The following is a 23,270-nucleotide window of genomic DNA, read 5'->3' as shown; positions in this document are numbered from 1 at the left end:
ACACCAGAGGCACACTCGACTGATGTATTCGAGCAAGTCGGCGGTCGCTGAACATTGTTTGTCGGAAAATCACGCTATGGAGTATGACCGCACGAGGATTCTGGTACAGACGTCGAGATACTGGGACAGCGTTGTTAGAGAGGCCATCGAAATTCGCACCAATGACGACCTCATAAACTGTGACTGTGGCTATAATCTTAGCAAGGCTTGGGAACCAGCGATTGGGTTAATCAAGAGTAAATCGAGCAAACGCATAGTTGTGACGACCACGGCGGACAGAGCCATCACACCGACGTCATCTAAGACGCCGTCGCAATCTGTTCCACCGCGCTACCGTGGCGCGGGACGCGGACGGCAGAGGGAGCGCGCCGCGGGCAGAGGGTATTTAAATCGGCCGCCGCCGCGACGGAACCCAGTTTCCCCTGAGCAGCCATAGCGTACAGATCTCCGTGCCGGCACATTCACAGGAGCTCAGTCCGTCAGTTCACCTGATGATGGCGACATGTTTGATCGCCGAAATATTGTGCCCGTTGGACACTATAGACCGGCAGTACACCCGTGGATATTTTGATAATATTTTACTTGATTGTGAGAGACTGAAATGATGCACTAAGTGGGTCATAAATGAGAAATTCGGACCCTGTTCATGTATTAGAACACCTAGTAAATACGAAAACAATGGCGATGTTCAGAGGAAATATGAAAGAAAGTTAATCCACACTGAAATGTCTAACTAACAAACTAAATTATATTAAACTGACTGTAACTGTTATCGCAGGAATAAATTAGAGCACCATGACACGTGGGGATAGTCCTAACAGATGCCAGTAGTTGCAAGTCGAGTGAAAGCTCAAGAATTAGACTGAATCATGATTTCGATCTTTTATTTATATATTAGATGCTGTTGTTACACTTGACTTGCACCCTAGAAGATATTGCATTCAGTGTTTTACAGTTGCTCAACCACATCACTACAGAAGGTTTTGAAGGGGAACAGTGATACCAGCTTGGTTGAGAACTAGACGAGTGCAGGGAGGGGAGTCTTGAGCCGGCTGCAAATTACATCATGTTACCAATCACCGCGTACTTTGGCTTTTTAGTAACATCTACAATGTTTAGAACTGCAATTTGCCTAAATATATTTACAGTCGGAACTGAACTGACTTTAAATTTGGAGAAATTCTCAATAATAGTATTCATTTCTGCAGGGGACAGTCAAAGTCTAAATAAGGACAAGTGGTGTACTTATGAGTTTCATACTGCAATGATGTCGACATTCACCGTGACATACGATGGGAAAGAAAGGGGGGGGGGGGGGGCGTCACCTACTGATTCTATGCAGCCAATAAGACAGTGGCGTGAAGAAAATATGTCTGGAAGCAAGAAACATTGTAATGTTCTCATGTCAGTACAGAAGCCAATTCAATACATTTTCAGATAAAAATAGCAGTGTTCTTAAGTCCCATGGTAACCACAGCCTCAGAAATCACCACATATTCAGAAGAAACGGCCAAATATTTGTGACAAGCAATATATGAATTTGACACCTGTAATATTAGGATGATGGCAGTTAACAGAAATAAGAACAACTTCTACAATGTCTTAATGCAATAGTGCCATCGCTATCTTAGGTGGGAAGATTTTAAAAGAGGGCAGAATTTTTTTTAATATTATGTCATCTTTCCTGAATTTCAGAGCCATCAGCCTTTTTTTCTGTTTGAGCTCGTCTTAAGGTATTGTCAGCTTAAAAATAAACTGTATTCAGTATGAGGCATTACAGTTTATTTTGAGAACTTCTCTGGTGTCCCCTTTCATCCCACTATATGACGTATTGGGGCAGTGAATAAAATATCATGGTAAGTTATATCATGTCCCTAACTCACCACATTTGTGGGGTAAAAAGGGACAAACACTACTCGTAAAAATGTATGTGATGTTGCTTAAATTAAAAATTGTACAACTACATAAATAAGTACCTTATACTGATGGACATCATATGGATGAAACATTAAGTCACACTTTCTTCCAAATTTGTGACTATTATTTAAATATCACAAAAAGTGTCCCCTTTCATCCCATTCTATCGTATACATTTTTATTACTAATTTTTTTCAGAGAAAACTGCAGTAGAGTTTAATATCCAGTTACATACACCTACATCCCGCAATCAAAGGAACCCACCAAATGCAGGTTAGAGTGTTGTTTCACGAATGTCGTGTATCTCATGCAATAACACACCCCAACTATGGCTTGTCAGAAATTTGAAGATGCAGTTATGTAACTGATTCATTTTATGCTCCCCACTGACTGGGAAAATACTGGAGTCCCATTTGGAACTGAGGACTCTTGCAAAACCTGTAGTACCTTACTTCTTTGTATCTACTGTCTAACAACCTGTACATGCCATGAGGCTCATTTCACTGATGAAAGGATGGTTGTTCTATATGTAAGACTAATATGTAGGACCACACACATCATATTAAATTAATATTTTGTTTCTGTGGGAATAACCTAGAAAGATAGAACAGTTTTTTCATCACTGGTGCTGAAGAAAAAAATTACTTTCAATAACCAAATGTGAAACATCATTTACTCCATTCCATAATGTCCTTCACACAGGAAGTTCATGAAACTGAAACAGGAAAATTTAAGCAGTAGTGTTGTATAAAGAATTGCCTGAACATCACAACATAGTACAAACAACATATTTTGAGCAGTTAAAAATCAGGCCTTACTTTCTGTGATATTGAAATGGAAATTAAAGCTGGACATATGGAAATATCCGACATTGCCAACTAGAGAAAATGGGAAAAATTAGTGATGGCACTTTGTCAACCGTAGAAAAGGTAGTTAATTTTCTAACAGAGAATGGAGAAAACAACCAGTAGACTCTGAAACAATCACTCTGGGTAGTTTACAAAACTGTGAAAAAAATTTAAATTACAATAACTGGCCTACAATTTGGTCACTCTCAAATATTAGCCCTTTTCAACAGGAATACAGTATCATACTCAATGAACAGAAGAGGACTGTGAAAGTAAGGGTTTGAGAGAGAACTGCATTTCTTATGTCAAAATATGAAGAAAAGTATACACCAACAAAGATCTGGAAATTCTTACTTTCTGACAAACAGAATAGTCAATTATGATTACTGTCTCATTTGCATGTGCATCTTAACTACCGTTTCAAATTCATTACAGTGATCTATGAACAGGAAACATTATAATGCATCCACTGTCATCTAGGCAAGCACAATGGTTTTGCCTCTCAAACATATGACAAAGGGTGGTCAAGAGGCACCAGTCTCAATGAAGAGAACATTATTACCAGTGTTGTGGGATGAGTACACACAAGTCAGCATTAGGTGACTGGGCATGCACATGAATGTTTCACACTTTACTGATAGAAGACTGTTTCAAGACTGCATACTCCACTTAGAGCAGGTACAAGCTCGGTCATCTCCTGATCTTCATGCAAAAACAACACCCTTCCAGTCTCTCCTGTGGCAATGAGGAAGGAATTCTAAGTTTCCAACCTTGCTGCTAAAGTCAGAGGGGCAACCTCAAAAACAGATAAAACTAAAGTCCTGCCAAGAAGGTCCAAAGGTACTAACTGGCCGTCATGTCATCCTCAACCCACAGGCATCACTGGATGTGGACATGGAGGGACATGTGGTCAGCACACCGCTCTCCCAGTCATATGTCAGTTTACGAGACCAGAGTCACTACTTCTCAATCAAGCAGCTCCTCAGCTTGCCTCACAAGGGTTGAATGCACCCTGCTTGCCAATAGTGCTCAGCAGACAGCATGGTCACCCATCCTAGTGCTAACCCAGCCCGACATGATTAACTTTGGTGATCTGATGGGAACCAGTGTTAGCACTGCAGCAACGCCATGGGCTCAAAAACAGAAGGGATACAAGATTATTATAATTAGCATTGTGGGCACAACTATATCCCTATTAATCAATGTGTGATGCTTCACACCATGGATTTTCTTCATTAACAACTGTGGGCTGCCACTATTTGTAGTAGCTTGTTGGGAGCCCCTGCAATAACAAACCGGCTAGCAGGAGCAAACAGCAAACTTTTCTTGTTTAACACATTGCCTGATTACTTTAACAACATACTATTAGCAGGACACCAATGATACAATTCACACATTATTGTGTTCCTTTACAGTTCAAAAAGGATACTGAAGTGAATCTCAATGCATTTATTCTGTGGGAAGAGGTGGCCCATTTCCTTTGTTTCTATACTCTTGACAAATCAATTCAATCCCTTTTTTGTGAGGTATATCAAATGAAGATTTGCAAACCCTGTCAACTATGAAGTATCTCTTCTTGCAACCCATATTGCAGCTTGTGACACATTGTGTGTAGTGTATTCATTTATGTTCAGAACTCACTCATAGTGCTATGCTGAAACTTGTGTTAAGAAGGTGGAAGGCAGACACTTTTAATGTTTTGTGCAAGACGATGTGGGCAGCCATTCAAAAAATGCAGAAATTGACAAGCGTGTTTATGAAACAAAGAATTTGCATATTCAAGTGGGTATGACCTTTTCTTCTTATTTTTACGCAAAGAAACCAATACCTAAATACTGCCCAGTCACAGATTTTGATACACATTGTGTGTAAATCAGAACAGCAAACATCGCAACTGTCCCTCAAATCTTAGGCAAAGCTGTACAGATACAAGATACGACTTAATGATTTAATCTGATCATGTTGAGCACCACAGCTGACACTAACACTGATGATTAATGAAAATCACCTCAGCTGTATTAATAAATGTTCACTATGTTATGACCAGTTTCATTTTGTGATCAGGACATGACATGAATTGCATGGTTGTCATATGTAATATTAAAAACCAAATTCAGAAACACTGATGATAAAGATTCTGTCAACTACCAGGCAGAAGTATAGTGAGCAGACACAGCACGTGTACAGTAAAATGCCTGACAATGTTGAACAAATGAAACCGGTATTAGGTGATCTGTCACAAAAACAGTGGTCACAATGGAATTCTTTGCCAGTCGTATGAACCTTTTAACTGAAATATTTTTCAAAATAAACATCGTATATTATGCTATAACAGCCTTTAATGTACACTATTTTCTTTCGAAAAATGTATCAAGTCTTTGGACCCAGGTACAAAGAACTGAAACTCTTTAACAAAGTAAATCGTACTTTAAAGATGATATGAGTAATAAAGGTTTACATGGAAAACTATCTGGCAGTACTCGCATAAGCAATTTTTTCACCTCTGGAAACTAATTTAAAAACAACATTGCAACTTTACTTGCAGACTTTAATATCAGGCATATGAATATTCCAACATTATCCTGTCTTGTAAAGAAAGTTTGCTATCAAAATTTGACAAAGTAACAGTAGTTTGAATAATCAAACAAGCAAAAACACAGGATGGAATGTAACAATATGACGAAAAGGATAGTTACTACTCACCATATAGCAGAGATACTGAGTCGCAGAAAGGCACAACAAAAAGGCCTTTCTGCGACTCAGATCTCCACTACTTGGAGAGTAGTTTCTATAAAATGTTCACGTTTATGTTCTATAGTCTGTTTTATTTCCCACTCCTGCCCCCCCCCCCCTCTCTCTCTCTCTCTGCTCTCTCTCTCCCGACATACATATACAAGTATGACGGATGGTAGTCATATACTTTCACACAGTTTCATTGCTAGAAGCAGGATATGTAGGAAAGCAGAAGTTCATGATTAAATTTGGAGATTTTTCCCACTCTTTTCATTTATTTGAGTGTCTGTTATCTACATCCAGCATGTGTGTTCAAAATGATAAGAAATCATAACTACTGTAAATTTATTCAGTTCCTTCCATTTTCTCTAAAACCACTTCTTATAGTTATAAAAAATACAGATTATCTACAACAACTGAAATCTTATCATTTTATATTCGCCATGGTACATAACAGTAAACACATGTATCACCACATCAAATTCTTCCGTAAGTTAATGCTCCAAGTATGGCATGCATAAAATCAAATATCACTGCTGGGCAGAGTGCAAGAGGTTACCTGAAACGCACCTGTTTCCAAGAAATCTTAAAAACAGTTTTTTGGTACAACACAATAAATGAACTGTTACCAGAACCACATTTACAGAACTGTTACACATTTACCAATCGGGAAAATCTGCTCAAGGTACAACACACTCAATAGAGAGGAAACAAAATTTATGATACCTTTAGGTTCAACCAAAAATATACAATTGTGCATTTATAAAATGTACATAAAAATAATTCCTTTGTTTTTTACCGCAGGTAATTTCAAGGAGGACTAACAGTAGGAAACAATTTCTTACAAATATTGGATGATAGGTTACCAAGTTTTTACAGCTGAAAGTGTATAAACTAATTAATTTCTAATATTATGAAGACATGACACACAAACGGGCCTTTCATAAAATTTATGGAAATTATTACAATACTACCATTCAACAAGTTATCACTTCACAACATTATTTTGTCAAGGTAATACAAGTATAAAATAAAATTTAAAATCTGACAAGAGTAATAAAATTTTGTTTGAAAGAGCGTCATCCACAAACTTTAACCTGCCACAAGATTGTTGTTACTGTCACAGTAGGGGCCATGGTGATGTGAAATGTTATAATTTCTAATCATCTCAGCTTAAAGAAAAACGTGAAAAATTGTGACTGGACAGCATTTGCTGCAGCATATTTTCTAATTTTGAACTGATATTAATTCAAGATGTTACCTTGAGAAGCACTTAGGAAAATGTTTCCATCTTGAGAGAAGGTACCACAAAAAGCCTTGCTCTGATATGTTGCAACAGTTCTCATCCTGTTAGGAAGATATGAATTTGCAATCCTGCAGCGGTCTCCTCTTGTGAAGGCCTCTGAGCCAGGCATACCACGCTGCAGAGCATAGGACATTACAACATTAAATACAAATTCAAAAATATATTAAAAGAAAAAAGTCTCAGATATCACAGCAATTCTTATGACACCTATTTTGCAGATCTAATCCAAATGTGTGCTCACTTTTATAACGATTTGACATACACACACAGTACCCAAACATCAGCTGCAGAAGAGGGCTCACCATCTGTTACAGATCATACATGAAATTTCTACATTTTAACGAATAATATGTAATGAAACAGTTGTCCGATGCTTTCATGGATATCTACACATGAAATGGGTGCATAAATGAAAAAAACATCTACTGTCACTTCTGTTAAGAATCTGTTGATATCAGGTTGTTATTATAGATGACTGAAAACTGTAGCAACATAGGTTAACAACACTTATCTCACTCTAGGTTTCAATGCAGATAAATTAAAGTTTACTGTATGTGTTTGCAGTTATGTGAAGCTTTATATCAACTGCAGCTAAATAAATGAAATATTAAACAATCAGTTTATAAAAGAAATTTCTTTACCAGTTTCTGGAGAAGTGCCGTTCTCCAGAAGGTTACACCTACTGTATTTATTGTATTAACAGTAAGGTGAATACAGCAAAATGCCTTGGTATTAAAAAAAATAAACAATAAGTAATATTGTATTACTTATTGCTCCTGTATTTTCTTAGGACCATGGCATTTTGCTGTATGCATCTTCTTGTTCATACTGTCAAATAATGTGACAGGCATAACCTTCCAAAGAAGGCCACTATGTGCCTGAAATGGTAAGAAAATTAAATTTCTTTTATGCAACTGCTTGGCTATTATTTTGTTATATGCAACTACAGTTGCTGAGACTGGATAAAATAATAAAGATATTATTTGTATACACAGTGACTCAATTTATTATAAACCAAAATAAATGAAACAATAACAATGCACAAGTCCACTAGGCCAGCACTATCTGGGCATACAGATCAATTTCTTTTTTGAAAGATTAGTCCTGTAGTGAAAAATAACTTCTCCAAGTGTTATCCTAGTCGCTATTAGATTTTTCCTTAACAACAACAAAAACAAATAACAATGACAGTTCTATCCAATCATAAAACATTGCACAACATTTTACTTCAAGGGCCAGTGGAGAGGGTATAGGAGCAAGTTTGTGGTTCTGGAGTCTTCAGCAACGGGCCTTCATGAGTGTAGTGGTGAAGAGGAAAACTGTGCTTGTTTCAAAGAACATCATACAACAGGGACCAATCCGAATGAATGTGAGTATATTCAAGAGGCTATAGCTTGCTCTGTCCGACCATCCAGATTTATGTTTTCCTAAGTAGTTTCAGGCAAATGCCAGTACATTTCCTTCATCAAGGCCACAGCTAACCACCTGTCCTATCCTCATAAAGCATAGTTACACACTGAAGTGACAAAGAAATTGGTATAGGCATGTGTATTCAAATATGGAGATATGCGAACATGTAGACTACAGCACTGCAGTCGGCAATGCCTATATAAGACAACAAGTATCTGGCACAGTCGTTAGATCGGTTACTGCTGCTACAATGACAGGTTATCAAAATGTCAGTGTGTTTGGACATGGTGTTATAGTTGCCGCACGAGTGATGGGACACAGCATCTCCGAGGTAGCAATGAAATGGGGATTTTCCCATATGACCTTTTCATGAGTGTACTGTGAACATCAGGAATACAGTAAAATATCAAATTTCCAACATCGCTGCACCAGGAAAAAGACCTGCAAGAATGGGACCAACAATGACTGGAGAGATTCGTTCAACATGACAGAAGTGCAACCCTTTCGCAAATTGCTGCAGATTTCAATGTGCAGCATTCGAATCTTTCAAGCAAATATCATTGATGTGGGCTTTTGAGGCACCCTTGATAACTGCATGACACAAAGCTTTATGCCTCGCCTGGGTGTGTCAACACCAACATTGGAATGTTGATGACTGGAAACATGCCTGGTCAGACGAGTCTCGTTTCAAAATTATACCGAGCAGATGGACATATACAGCTATGGAGACAACCTCATGAATCCATGGACCCTGCATGTCAGCAGGGGACTGTTCAAGCTGGTGGAGACTCTGTGATTGTGCGGGCGTGTGTACTTGGAGTGATATGGAACCCCTGACACGTTTACATATGGCTGACAGGTGACAGGTACATAAGCATCCTGTCTGATCACCAGCATCCATTCATGTCCATTGTGCATTCTGACTGACTTGGGCAATTCCAACAAGGGCTATGCAACACCCCATGCATCCAGAATTTCTACAGAGTGGTTCCAGGAGCATTCTTCAGAGTTTAAACACTTCCACTGCGCACCAATCTCCCCAGACAAGAACATTACTGAGCATATCTGGAATGCATAGCAATGTGATGTTCAGAAGGAAGTCTTTCTTACAATCCTTTTCACTTTAGTTTTCACAATAAGAGCTAAGGAATTTTGAGGGATGAACATTATGTGATTTTTTTGCTTTCTTAGGTACTTTCACAGACAGGCTGCCAATGGTTTGAGTAGATAAAAAAAGTGCAGAAAATGGAGGCCATGCATGTTTTCTTCAATATCACAAGGTATTTGTTCCTCTGTCTTTACTTATTATATATTCTTCTTGTTAGGGAAACACATAAAACAAATTACTCAAGAGATAGTAGGCAAATAGTTGGCACAGGAGGGTTGACACTTTATTCACAGTCCAGCCTATGAGTAGTTCTGGCATGTTGCATGCTAGGATGGTACAATCACTGTTGACATATGATATTTTCTTTTTCAAACAGATATGAGGTCTGCTCGAAAAGTTCCGGAACTTTGTCCACAAAATTTTCTATGCTTATCTTTTACTTATTGTGCATGGTCTTCCCTGAAATACTCTCCTCCACAATTGATACATCACTCCCAACACCATTTCCACTTCCAGAAGCAGTCTCGGTATGCCTCTTGCTGGACTGCGCAAAACGCTGTCTGCAAATTTTCTTTTATCTTGTCTATCATTGCAAATCTTCATTCTTTCAATGAGTTTTTCAACTTTGGAAATATAAAACAAAAGTCCAAAGGAGCCAGGTCTGGAGACTAAAGACGATGAGGCAGCACAGTTGATTTCATTTTTTGTGCAGTAATAACACACCAACAGGGGTGAATGTGCAGGTGGGTTTTGATGCAAGAGACATGAATTGACTCGCCACATTTCAGGTCGCTCTCACATTTTCTCACAGGTATCACAACATGTCCCGATAGTACCATTAATAACAGTTTGTCCTGAGACACAAATTCATGATGAACTTATCTTTCAAAGACAAAGAAAACTATCAGCGTGACTTTGACATTTGACCTGATCTGACGAGCTTTTTTTGGTCTGGGAAAACCTTTGCCGACCCATTGTGAAGATTGAACCTCAGTCCCAACATCAATACCCACAACTCATCACCTGTTACGATTCTCTTAAGGAACATCTTGTTCACATTTGAACAATCCAAAGCTCTTCACAGATTGTGAGGTGAATGTGCTTCTGGTCTTCACTCATGAGCAGTGGGACAAACTTGGCAGCAACATGATACATTCCAATGTGCTGTGTCAGGATTTCATGACATGATCCAACTGAAATGTTACATTCTTTTGCAACCTCTCATACAATCAGTATTCAATTGGCAGCACAATTTCATTGATGTTTCTTACATGAGCGTCATCTGTAAGTCGAAGGGTGTCCAGTACAAGGATCATCTTTAAAATCCATCTGGCCATTTTTAATGGCACTCATCACTGTAGGCTTCCTGCATCTTGAGTTTCACAGAAGATTTAATGCAGGTATGTTGCTCCTCTAACTCTGCCATCTTGAAATTGGCGAATGTGTGACACAATGTTCTACTCAATACATCACAGAACAATAACTAATAGACACATTAAACAAGGATGCCAATCACACTTCACTCTAACACGCCACTGGTACAAAATTATGTATGTTTTGGAATTTTCTTAACAGACCTTGTATACATTGTCTTACGACACTCTGCAAGGACTGTAGAATCAAAATTTTAAATTAATAAATGCAAGTATTACTTTTAACAGATTTTCCTCTTGTTTAATGATTTCTGATGGGTTATTCATGCTTCCATTTGGTTAATACAACAGTACCATTCATATTCATGATTTCCTGTAAGACATTGTGCTACTGTTAAAATTAAGGGATAATTCATAAGCAACTGAATGATTTCTAAGGGTTTTACTATAGAAGACACGTGACACTTGACATTAGGTGGCAATATCATTTCAAGGGTATTATTATGGAGCCTTTGTACAAACTTTACTGCAGGTAGAGTAATCTCTTGTTATTTGTTGAATGCAGTAATGAAGCCTAAGATTCCTTCTTCCCTCTTTATAACTGTAAAAAACAGTGACAGTTTTGCACACCACCATTAAACAAAAAAAATTGTCTTTTTAAATGATTTACAGGAGACCTAGTCTGTTAAATTATTTAATAGGTAAAAACGCCGGCAGACAGGCACATGAACAAAACACACAAACACACACACAGAGTTACTAGCTTTCGCAACCGATGGTTGCTTCTTCAGGAAGGAGAGGGAAAGACGAAAGGATGTGGGTTTTAAGGGAGAGGGTAAGGAGTCATTCCAATCCCGGGAGCGGAAAGACTTCCCTTAGGTAAAAAAAGGACAGGTGTGCACTCGTGCGCGCGCGCGCACACACACACACACACACACACACACACACACACACACACACACACACACACACATATCCATCCGCACCTACACAGACACAAGCAGACATATTTAAAGGCCTGTGCCCTTGGTTATAGATCATCATCTAGGGCTAACTTAAGACAGGGAACATCGTTTAGTGATCTCTTTCAGAAATGAACAGATAGTAGTTGTAAATTGAATTTGCTATGTACTGTGAAGTTTACCTACAATTATTTGCACTTGGCCATTAGCCATTAAAGGCCTCTTTTGTGTTATATTACATATAGTTTGCAGACTTCATCAATCAACAAGTCAGAAAGATAAGTAAACCCTTTTAACTTGCTTGTGTGACTTTGTTACTGATTTGTTGGAATCTTGTAGAGCCTTTGATCTCCTATCCTATTACCTGACCCTGAGTCATAGCTGTGTAATAGTGAGAGGGAGAAATTGTCTTAGCAGTGTATTGCACCAGAAGCCATTTCACAAACTCACCAACTCGACCTCTACAACAGTAGCGACAACGCCTTTCTACTTAAGTAAAATTATGGGACTTAACATAAAATACCAGGTGCTTATAATTAAACTGACTATGTTCCAAATGTTGCAGTGGAGGCTGTATATGTCACAGGATGCTGAAACATCATATGTATGTTCCTTAATCGGGCGTTTGTAGAATATGCTGGGGGTAGGGATGAGGGGGTGGGGAATATGGTTCCCATCCCTGCCACAGGTCAAAATATCACACTCACTGTAAGCAGTCAGAATGTGAAATGTTTCTTGTTTGGATGTCAGTATGCTGTCTGACACTTTACATCTTATGGTTATTTCTTTTGTGATGTGACTGTTGGAGTAAAGAGTTAAGGAGGCTGACACTTTCTGTATAAAATGCAATTGCTATTGAAGAGAAAGACAATGTACTGCTGGTAAGTGAGAGTATTAAAATCCTGGTGGTTAACTGCCGAAACATCTGCAACAAAGTTCCAGAGACTGAAGTGCTCCTAAAAAGAGTGAAGCTCACATAATACTAGGTACAGAAATTGATAGTGGTGAGATTTCTGGGGAACACTTAATTGTTTATCAAAAGGACAGGAGGTGGTGTATTTCTCACAGTAGACAGGAAACTGAATGCGAGATTGTTTGGGCAAGACTTAGTATCAAGGACAGGCATAAAACAAGCAACTGGGCCCTTCAATCGCCCACCAGATTCATCTCCTGATGTAACCAAAAACTTTACAGAAAACCTCAATTCATGTGTACATAAGTCTCCAATCATAATATAATCATCGGTGGAGATTTTAATTATCTATCAATCAATTGGGAAAGTTACAGTTTTGTTACTGGTGGGCATGACAAGGCATCCTGTGAAACATTACTGAATGACTTCTCTGAAAATTGCCTAGAATAGATAATTAGGAACCCTCAATCATGATGGAAATATATTGGATCTAATGACAACAAATAGACCCAGCTTCATTGTGGATGTCCACATCGAAACTATCATACCTTAACGAGGAACTTTAAACTTTCAGCATAGGTCAAAGATGATGTAGAGGAACTATGGATCAAGTTTAAAAAAAATAATTGACCACACACTGAATAGATATGTACCCAGTAGAACAGTTCATAATGGGAGGGACCCTTCATGGTTTACAGTTACTGTAAATAACCTTCTAAAGAAACAGAGATTGCTGCATAATAACTGTAAACCAAAGTGTAGGGCTATACATAGAGATATTGGATGAAACATGCATGACTGTCAAGAGAGCAATATGTGAAGTCTTCATCGCTACTGTAGCAGAACACAAGAAAATCTGGTCTTATGTAGAGGCTGTTGGTGGCACCAAAGTTACTGTCCAGTCCCTATCAAATGAGACAGGAACTGAAATTGAAGGTAGGAAACCACAAGATGAAATGCTTAGCTCTAATATGTCCTAATTTGAACCTCGTACCACTGAAATGAGGAGTGAAATAAGTATTAGTGTCAATAGTGTTGAGAAACAGCTGAAATCATTAAAATTGAACAAAGCTCCAGTGGACAACAGAATTCCTATCAGATTCTACAGTGATTTTGCAGCTGAGTTAGCCTCTCTTCTATCTATAATCTATCACAGACCCCTTTAACAGAAAACCTTGCCCAGTAGTTGGCAGAAAGCCCAGGTAACACCATTCTACAAGAACTGGTGATCCACAAACCTGCCCTCCGATATCCTTGACATCAGTTTGTTGTAGAATCTTAGAACATATTCTGAGCTAAAGCATAATGAGGTATCTTTAAAAGAATGACCTTCTCCATGCCAACATGCACAGATTCCAAAAACATCAATCATGGAAACTCCACTCATACTTTTCCCACATGAAATACTGAAAACCTTGGATCAAACCAATCAGACAGATACAGCATTTCTTGATTTGCGAAAAATATTTGACTCAGTGCCACATCTATTATTTTTGTCATAAGTTTAATCAGATGGGGTATTAAATGAAGTTTGTGACTGGATTGAGGACTTTTTGGTAGGAAGGACACTGCAAGTTATCTTGGATGGAGAGTCATGATCAGATGTAAAAGTAACATCAGGTGTGCCCCAGGAAAGTGTGTGGGGACCCTTGGTGTTCATGTCGTATATTAATGACCTTGCAAACAATATTAATAGTACCCTCAGACTTTCTGCAGATGATGCAATTATCTATAATGAAGAATTGTCTGAAAGAAACTGCATAAATATTCAGCCAGACATTGATAAGATTTCAAAAGGTGCAATGATTGGCAACTTGCTTTATGTGTGCAGAATTTTAAAATAGTGTACTTAACAAAATGAAAAAAAAAAAAAAACCATAGTATCCCACAACTATAATATCAGTGTGTCACTGTTGGAATTGGAATATACTCATACAAATACCTGGGTGTAACACTCTGTAAGGATATGAAATGGAATGATCACAGAAGTTCAGCTGTGGGAAAAGTGAGTGGCAGACTTCCATTTTTTGGCAGAATACTGGGGATGTGCAATCAGTCTACATGTGAGATTGATTAAAAAACACTTGTGTGACCAGTTCTAGAATATTGCTCAAGTCTATGGTAACCTACCAAATAGGACTAATAGGACTAATAGGAGATATCAAATATATACATACAGAGAAGGACAGCATGAATGGCCACAGGTTTGAAACTTCCTGGCAAATTAAAACTGTGTGCTCGGCCGAGACTCGAATCGGGACGTTTGCCTTTCGCGGGCAAGTGCTCTACCAACTGAGCTACCCAAGCACGACTCACGCCCTGTCCTCACAGCTTTTACTTCTGCCAGTACCTCGTCTCCTACCTTCCAAACTTTACAGAAGCTCTCCTGCAAACCTTGCAGAACTAGCACTCCTGAAAGAAAGGATACTGCGGAGACATGGCTTAGCCACAACTTGGGGGATGTTCCCAGAACAAGATTTTCACTCTGCAACGGACTGTGCACTGATATGAAACTTCCTGGCAGATTAAAACTGTGTGCTGAACCGAGACTTGAACTCGGGATGTTTGCCTTTCGTGGGCAAGTGCTCTGCCAACTGAGCTACCCAAGCACGACTCACGCGCCGTCCTCAAGCTTTTACTTCAGCCAGTACCTCGTCTCCTACCTTCCAAACTTTACAGAAGCTCTGCTGCAAACCTTACAGAACTAGCACTTCCGAAAGAAAGTGTAACTATTATTTTTTTTTCAGTTTACTCCATGAGCCCACTAATTAATGAATGTACCTATGAAGTTTCAGCATCCTGCGATGTATACAGCTTGCACTGCTGCACTCATAATACCATCAGTTTTATTTTAACGACCCACTATTACTTTGTGAAATGAAGATATAGATGGAAGCACTAGATCTTTCCTCAGATACATTACTGCTTAAAATAGAGTGCATATCTCCAGCCTAACCATTTAGGGCCCTTGAGCCAGCATATAAACAACATCCAGTTAAAATATGGCACCACATGTGTTACGTTCTGAAGGCTTTTTTTTATGCAGGAGGAAAACACTAATCAAAGGGCAAAGCCTGCATAGAGCTGAGCTAAAATATTCTATTTTCAAAAGAGTGGATAGAATTATGTCAGGTTCAGAGTGACAGTTACATCTTCCACAGTTTATTTGTAATTGTTTCCAGCCATTCTCTTTTGCATACACTGCTCTTCTGCTGTGATGTAACTGATCTTAGGGGGGGTCTCACATGTCACTGAATTCTTATCACAAGCTTGATTGGTTGCTGCAACTGTAATTTCATTACTGCAAATTCTGATGTGTCCTGGTACCCAACAGAACAATGCCTCTTTTTATCTTGCTTCTGTAGAGAAAACAGATACATTATGGACAATGTTCTCTAGACACTTTGCAATCTGATCTGGGAGTCGAACCTCGTCTATCTGAGAGCCATCAAGATAGCACGCAATTCTGCTTCAAAGAGACTGAATTCTGTTGGCAGGCAGATTCTTACTATGTTGCATGGAAAAAATATGAAACACTGAACTACATATCCATGCTTGGTGATATCTGAGTAAACCAGTCACTACTGTGCTCATTTAAAATACAAAGAAGTGTATCCTGAGAGGCATAATTTGCTACATTCAACTTTTTGTATGCAATAATTTCAAATTTATCCTCAGTCTCTCTCTATTAATCAAGGAGGCTGCTTGTTCCTAAAGTCGGGGTGGGGGGGGGGGGGGGGGGGGGGAGACCTAGATATCTCCTATGATGAACTCAAAAACAGATTTACTGTAAAAAATCTAACGGATTTATTGGTCATTTACAGTTCAGGAACAGTTTCTCAGCTGGAGGGCAAGCAATGATGGTGGCTGTTGAAGTTCTTTGGCTAACTGAGCTTTGGAGGCATGCTGCACTGCTAGGAGCCACAGTTGGATAGTAAATGGAAGAGCACTACCTTCAACACAGATCCTAACCTTCAACACAGATCCTAGATGTACGGCTCATTGTGTAAGACCCTATTGCCAGTCTGATGCCCAAATAGTGTGTTTATTACATCCGACGTCTTTTGGTAGAAAGATTCAGTTAAACTGTAACTGCATTTCTTAAGTCTAGAAGAGATTTGATAAATGCTTCATAAAATTGTTGTATACTGGATCTGTCTAAACCCCAGATTTCTCCACAGAGACAGTTACGCACGTAAGTGCTCTTTAAGGCTGTGTGTGTTAGGTAGTCATGTGACCCTTTGATCAATTGTGAGACACAAGAACCTTACTGAAAATGGTGAATGGAGCCATTAAAGTGTAGTTCTAGCTCACTAAGAAGATAACAACACAAGTAACATGAAAACATATTGGTTTATCTGTTGAAATCATAAAACTTGTCTTTTGTGCCTAATCCTCCAGTCTATGAGTCACTAATAGTAATTGAGAAATTGTTTGACACAAGACATGAGGAAGAGCAATAAACCATAACATCACTGACAAACAAGGAAGTCTTCAACAGACACTTCATTGTGACAGTTGTACTGTTTATGGCAATGCTGAAGATGGCCACAATTAAAATACTTTCTTGAAGGACGCTACTTTCCTGTATAAAACTGCTTGAAAGCATGTCTCCCATACTGTAACTGAATGACCACTCAGCAAGGGAGGATGTCAATAAATTAGGTAACCTTCCACATAAGCGTACTCAAGTTGCTATACATAATAGCATCTGATCCTGGGACTGTATCCATTATCACAAGGCCAGGAATTTCTGATTTCTCACATAAAGAACAGACAGTTGCATTCGTTCTGGTTGTCTGAGCTGAAGTCCAACTCACTAACTCGGTAGCTTCATCTGGAGTAGGAATTTGGACTCTTGTTGTTATTCGATGTTACATTATAGTAGCAATTAGCCGTTGCCTTTACTGTCTTAGCTGGAGAAATTAAAATAATCCCAGCATTCATTATGGCAGTACTGGTGTTGATCTTCCTTTACCAGAGACCCTCCTGATTGGCTCTCATATTCTTGTCAGTGATATAGAATGGCTCTTGTCATGGCGATTTCCTACTTTCTTTCACTGTACTTGCTTTGAACCTTCACAGTGCTATTTACCTGCCCCTGACTGAAGTGTGATACTTGTCTTTTGACTATAGAACATGCTGCCTCAGAGTTTTTTTAGGTCTTTCACATGGATTTCTCAGTGGCAAAATGGATCATATATGCAATATGATCCACCCATTTCTGGAGGTTGTCTCTGTGTTCAAATGTTGCTCTTTGGTTATACACTGTCAAGTTCACTCTGCTGAGCACCCATTTCGACAGCTTCCTTTCAAGTTCTTTCCTATCTGAAAAGTGTATCAAGATAGGGAAGTGGCTGCTTTGGTGGAGATTAGTGTCCACCTCCCACTACAAAATCCATAAGGACAGGCAACTGGATGGGAAAGTCAATGACCAAGATAAAACCCATGATAGAGCTGAAATGCATTACTTGACCTCTGCTCAAGTAACAAATGTCTTCTGATATAACGATGCTATTGAGAACTCTACCCTTGCAGAAGGTGTTGTTAGAACCTCAAGGCACATTGCTAAACACTGAAATCTCCAACTAGTATTGATTGCCTGGAGAGATGTCTAATCAAGGTTTATGAGAGCCTATTTATAAAGTGGGGCATTATATGAAAATTACACTTATTTTCAGCGACACATGACGATAACAGCTACTGCCTGCAAGCTGGCAGACAGGGTAAAGGGCAATGTGTAGCAAAAGTCACTACAAAGGGCAATTACCTCTGTAAACTAACAGGTCTTGCAAACAAAAATGTGCACCATAATGAAGCTGATAATGCCAACATACTTACCTATACGAACACCATAACCTCCAAGCGAAAAACCAACCATAGCCTAAGAAAATTGTACTGAAGTCATCAGATCGCTGAACACTGTCACTTTCTGCTGACGAATGATATGCCAATGAAGGAACCAAAAAGATCATCTGTCCTTTCTCCTAATATCTACACATCACCACAGTAGAGAGGGTGGACAAAAGAAAACTGTAACTGAAAGGTGGTTGCCGTAATTCAGAGAAAGATTAATGTATTCAAAACACATGTGAATGTGATTAACCACCTAGCAAAAAAAGTCTGTGTCTGCATGAGAGACACTTAAAGAAGAAGAAAAAAAGAAAAAACTGATGCACCTGTACTACCAATGTACTTTCTCTACAAGATACACTATGTGATCAAAAGTATGCAGACACCACAAAACATGTTTTTCATATTAGGTGCATTGTGCTGCCACCTACTACCAGGTACTTCATATCAGCAACCTCAGCAGTAATTAGACATCGTGAGAGAGCAGAATGGGGAGCTCTGCAGAACACGTGGACTTCGAACAGGGTCATGTGATTGGGTGTCACTTATGTCATAAATCTGCACACAAGATTTCCACACTCCTAAACATCCCTAGGTCCACTATTTCCGATGAGATAGTGAAGTGGAAATGTGAAGGAACATGTACAGCACAAAAGCGTACAGGCCAACCTCGTCTGTTGACTGACAGAGACCGTTGATGTTGAAGATGGTTGTAATATGTAATAAGCAGACATCTATCCAGACCATCACACAGGAATTCCAAACTGCTTCAGGATCCACTGTAAGCACTATGACAGTTAGGCGGGAGGTGAGAAAACTTGGATTTCATGGTCGAGCAGGTGCTTATAAGCCACAAATCACTCTGATAAATGCCAAGGGTGGGGATGGGGGTGAGGGTGAGTTTAGTATTGATACATTATGTATTTGTGGCAAACTCTGATGGTTGAGTTTGGGTTGAATTGCTACTTCTCGTGACTTAAAATTTAAAAAAAAGCTGATGAGAAGGACGTGGAGAATGCTGAACACTGCATACCCTGCATGACTTTCTTAGTCTCCTCATATTTATTCTCTTTTTTTACTTTCATTTCTTGTTGCTTTCATTCCTTGACATAATCACATCATGCCATGCTCCCCTTGGGATGATTATCTGAATAATTTATAAACTCTGCAAGAGATGTACAGTGTTATTTTGCTTCATATTCCTTTGAACTGTATCTACCTCACATCGCTCCACCACTACAACCAACAGTTGTATGTTCAAATTCTTTAGATTTCGAATATCTCAAAGGGTTTAGGATATAGGTTCTAACCAAGGAGGATAACCCAGCTTTGATACATTCTGCTAGTGTGGGAAAGTTAAAACGTTGTAGCAAAAGCCACATTTTTTCCCTAATAACCTATTTACTTTCTTCTTAATGTTCTTTTGTTGTGACACAGCTGTTTAGACCAGTAGAGCATCATTTTGAAATCATTTTACTCCTTTTAGACCCCACTATTGCTTCTGAAAGTTAATAATAATAATAATAATAATAATAATAATAATAATAATAATGAGTGTATGGCATTGGTGGCCAGGAGACCCCTCGCGGGCAGTTCGGCTGCCCCTCCACAAGTTCTTTAACGCCACTACGGCAACTTGTGAGTGAATGAGGGTGAAATAATGATGAAAGACATGCAACACCCAGTCATTTCGAGGCAGAGAAAATCCCTGACCCCGTCAGGAATCGAACCCGGGACCCCGGGCGCGGGAAGCGAGAATGCTACCGCAAGACCACGAGCTGTGGACTTCTCAAAGTTTATGAATTAGGAAAGGGGAGGTCTTTACAAAGGATCAGAGGATACTTGCTCTCCCTCATAACTACTATGAATAAATTCTGGCACACTTGTGAATAATTACTTTCTTTACCATTATTCTTATAGTGTGTTTTCTCAGGGAGTTCTTTTTGGGTGTTAGCAGTTCCTAATAGTCCACCCTTTGTGTCAGTATCCTGAGATTGAGCTGTATGAACCATTTTGTTTCCACACGGTGCTTGGGAAATAAATGCCCACTCAGGCATCTGCTTGCCTCAGTAAGTGTCTCAGAACGTGGATATGACAGTTGGCCCAGGGGATGTCCATTAGTGGCAACTTCACCTTAACACCCATCCACCCAGTTGGCATTGCATGCAGGCGGGCGGGCCTGCATGCGTGCACACGCACATCATTCTCGTGATACAAGCAGTTAAGCCAAGATCCCTGCTCTCCAAGATAAACAACATTCCACAGTCACAACTCACTTTGGTCATTTAAGCATCCCCAATATTTACGGCAAAAGAGGGCTGGCAGCACTGACCCCAGCATCAATGCATTAAATATAAACCTTTGTATTAGTTCATTTGTTATTAATTTATTATCTAATTATTGCTTGTTTATCTATTTGTTGTTGTTTCTGCTCGTAGCAGGCTATAATTTGTGAGTAACTGAAGAGCAGTCTGCACTCGGGGCCATGCACTGCCCTTGCATTGCCCTGTATAACCATCTGACAACACAATTTCATTACAGTTAACACCCAACACAATACTGTATTCTCTACATTCATAATTTCCTTATTTGAAATGTAACATTCAAACACTTGCAACTGTGTAAGCATGATGGGTCAATTCATACCAAGTGGTCCAAGGAAAAAATAATTGGTTGCTTGAGCATCTCAGAAAAATTTTATATTTGCTGGGTGAATTCCCCAATGTTTAGCAGTCACAAAAATATTTTTAAAATATTTATTGTTTATTGTTTATTATTTTGAAATGGTGGCCATATTTGTTCCAGGCTGCATACGTTTTTTCGTATTTGCAAGCAACTACATTTTTTACAATTATTCTGTAGTGGATTGTCCTAAGCCTTTCAGATAAAATGCATTCGCTTCAACACATTATGGGCTACAAATTAACATCATTATCACTTCGCTGAATGTATTCTTTAATGTATCTTTAATAGTTCAAAGTTATCAGCCACAAATTAAAAATCTCAATTTTTGAACAGTAGTTTTCCAAAGAAAGATTAATTTCTCAGCTTTAATATTTTTCCTGCTGTTACAATGTATAGTATAGTTACTTATTATACCGTATTAATGGTGAGCAGCTTACACTTAAAAAAATATTTTTAAAAATGGATTTTTAAAATTTTTCCACTGTGTGGCCTGCAATATCTTTGTTGGGGGACCCGATAAAAATCAGGAAATTTCACAGTTAATAGACCTTTATGATATCAAACTTCAGTATAAATTTCAACTTTGAGATTCAACTGGATGTTATGGAAAAAAATTACAAACACAAGTCAAAAATATGTTTTTTTTTTAACATCTGAGATATCTAGGCTTATGGAAAAAAATATATTAGTACAGTATATAATTAATTGCATTACACTGATCTCTTGTTATCTGTTTTTAGTACATCACTCACTGAGCATTTGAGAAATCTGTTCACTCAGTTTGGGTGTTAGGTTATAAGTTCACCCAGTCGCAGTTGTAAATTCCATTGGAGACAGCTTTCTTAGTACATTTTTATGTGGCACCCAAACTTCATCCTTCCTATTTTATTTAAAAGATGTCCTTGGTCCTGGATGGCGATACAATACAACATGTACATCTTGGTTTTGACAGTCAATATTATCAACTTTGCCAGTCCACCACTGTTCATCGTAAACACAAGTCACTACGTCTTTATTCTGAAGAACCAGTTGTACAAGTTTTCCAGGCTGATGAAGTTCACTATCAGTAAGTTGTCTGAATGGGGTACAAAACAATGAAAAGATCGAGTGCCTTTAATCTTCTGACAAGTGTTGTACGTGATGTATACAGCTTGCACTGCTGCACTCATAATACCATCAGTTTTATTTTAACGACCCACTATTACTTTGTGAAATGAAGATATAGATGGAAGCACTAGATCTTTCCTCAGATACATTACTGCTTAAAATAGAGTGCATATCTCCAGCCTAACCATTTAGGGCCCTTGAGCCAGCATATAAACAACATCCAGTTAAAATATGGCACCACATGTGTTACGTTCTGAAGGCTTTTTTTTATGCAGGAGGAAAACACTAATCAAAGGGCAAAGCCTGCATAGAGCTGAGCTAAAATATTCTATTTTCAAAAGAGTGGATAGAATTATGTCAGGTTCAGAGTGACAGTTACATCTTCCACAGTTTATTTGTAATTGTTTCCAGCCATTCTCTTTTGCATACACTGCTCTTCTGCTGTGATGTAACTGATCTTAGGGGGGGTCTCACATGTCACTGAATTCTTATCACAAGCTTGATTGGTTGCTGCAACTGTAATTTCATTACTGCAAATTCTGATGTGTCCTGGTACCCAACAGAACAATGCCTCTTTTTATCTTGCTTCTGTAGAGAAAACAGATACATTATGGACAATGTTCTCTAGACACTTTGCAATCTGATCTGGGAGTCGAACCTCGTCTATCTGAGAGCCATCAAGATAGCACGCAATTCTGCTTCAAAGAGACTGAATTCTGTTGGCAGGCAGATTCTTACTATGTTGCATGGAAAAAATATGAAACACTGAACTACATATCCATGCTTGGTGATATCTGAGTAAACCAGTCACTACTGTGCTCATTTAAAATACAACATGTACATCTTGGTTTTGACAGTCAATATTATCAACTTTGCCAGTCCACCACTGTTCATCGTAAACACAAGTCACTATGTCTTTATTCTGAAGAACCAGTTGTACAAGTTTTCCAGACTGATGAAGTTCACTATCAGTAAGTTGTCTGAATGGGGTACAAAACAATGAAAAGATCGAGTGCCTTTAATCTTCTGACAAGTGTTGTACGTTTCCTTCAAGA

At 38.7% G+C, this 23,270-nt stretch overlaps 1 protein-coding gene across 7 annotated transcripts in view; it reads right to left on the bottom strand.

Moving 5' to 3' along the window:
* Positions 1-23,270, bottom strand: part of LOC126267100 (DDB1- and CUL4-associated factor 11) — a 127,471-nt gene that overhangs the window by 55,445 nt on the left and 48,756 nt on the right. For all 7 annotated transcript variants that reach the window (XM_049971997.1, XM_049971987.1, XM_049972033.1 and 4 more), the window contains one exon: positions 6,760-6,919. In XM_049971997.1, coding sequence (XP_049827954.1) covers positions 6,760-6,919 — 160 coding nt within the window. The remainder of the gene's footprint in view (positions 1-6,759; positions 6,920-23,270) is intronic.

Source organism: Schistocerca gregaria, chromosome 1, assembly GCF_023897955.1.
Source record: "Schistocerca gregaria isolate iqSchGreg1 chromosome 1, iqSchGreg1.2, whole genome shotgun sequence".
Lineage (NCBI taxonomy): Eukaryota > Metazoa > Arthropoda > Insecta > Orthoptera > Acrididae > Schistocerca > Schistocerca gregaria.
The sequence above is the reverse complement of the archived record's forward strand: the minus strand, read 5'-3'. Positions and strand labels throughout refer to the sequence as shown.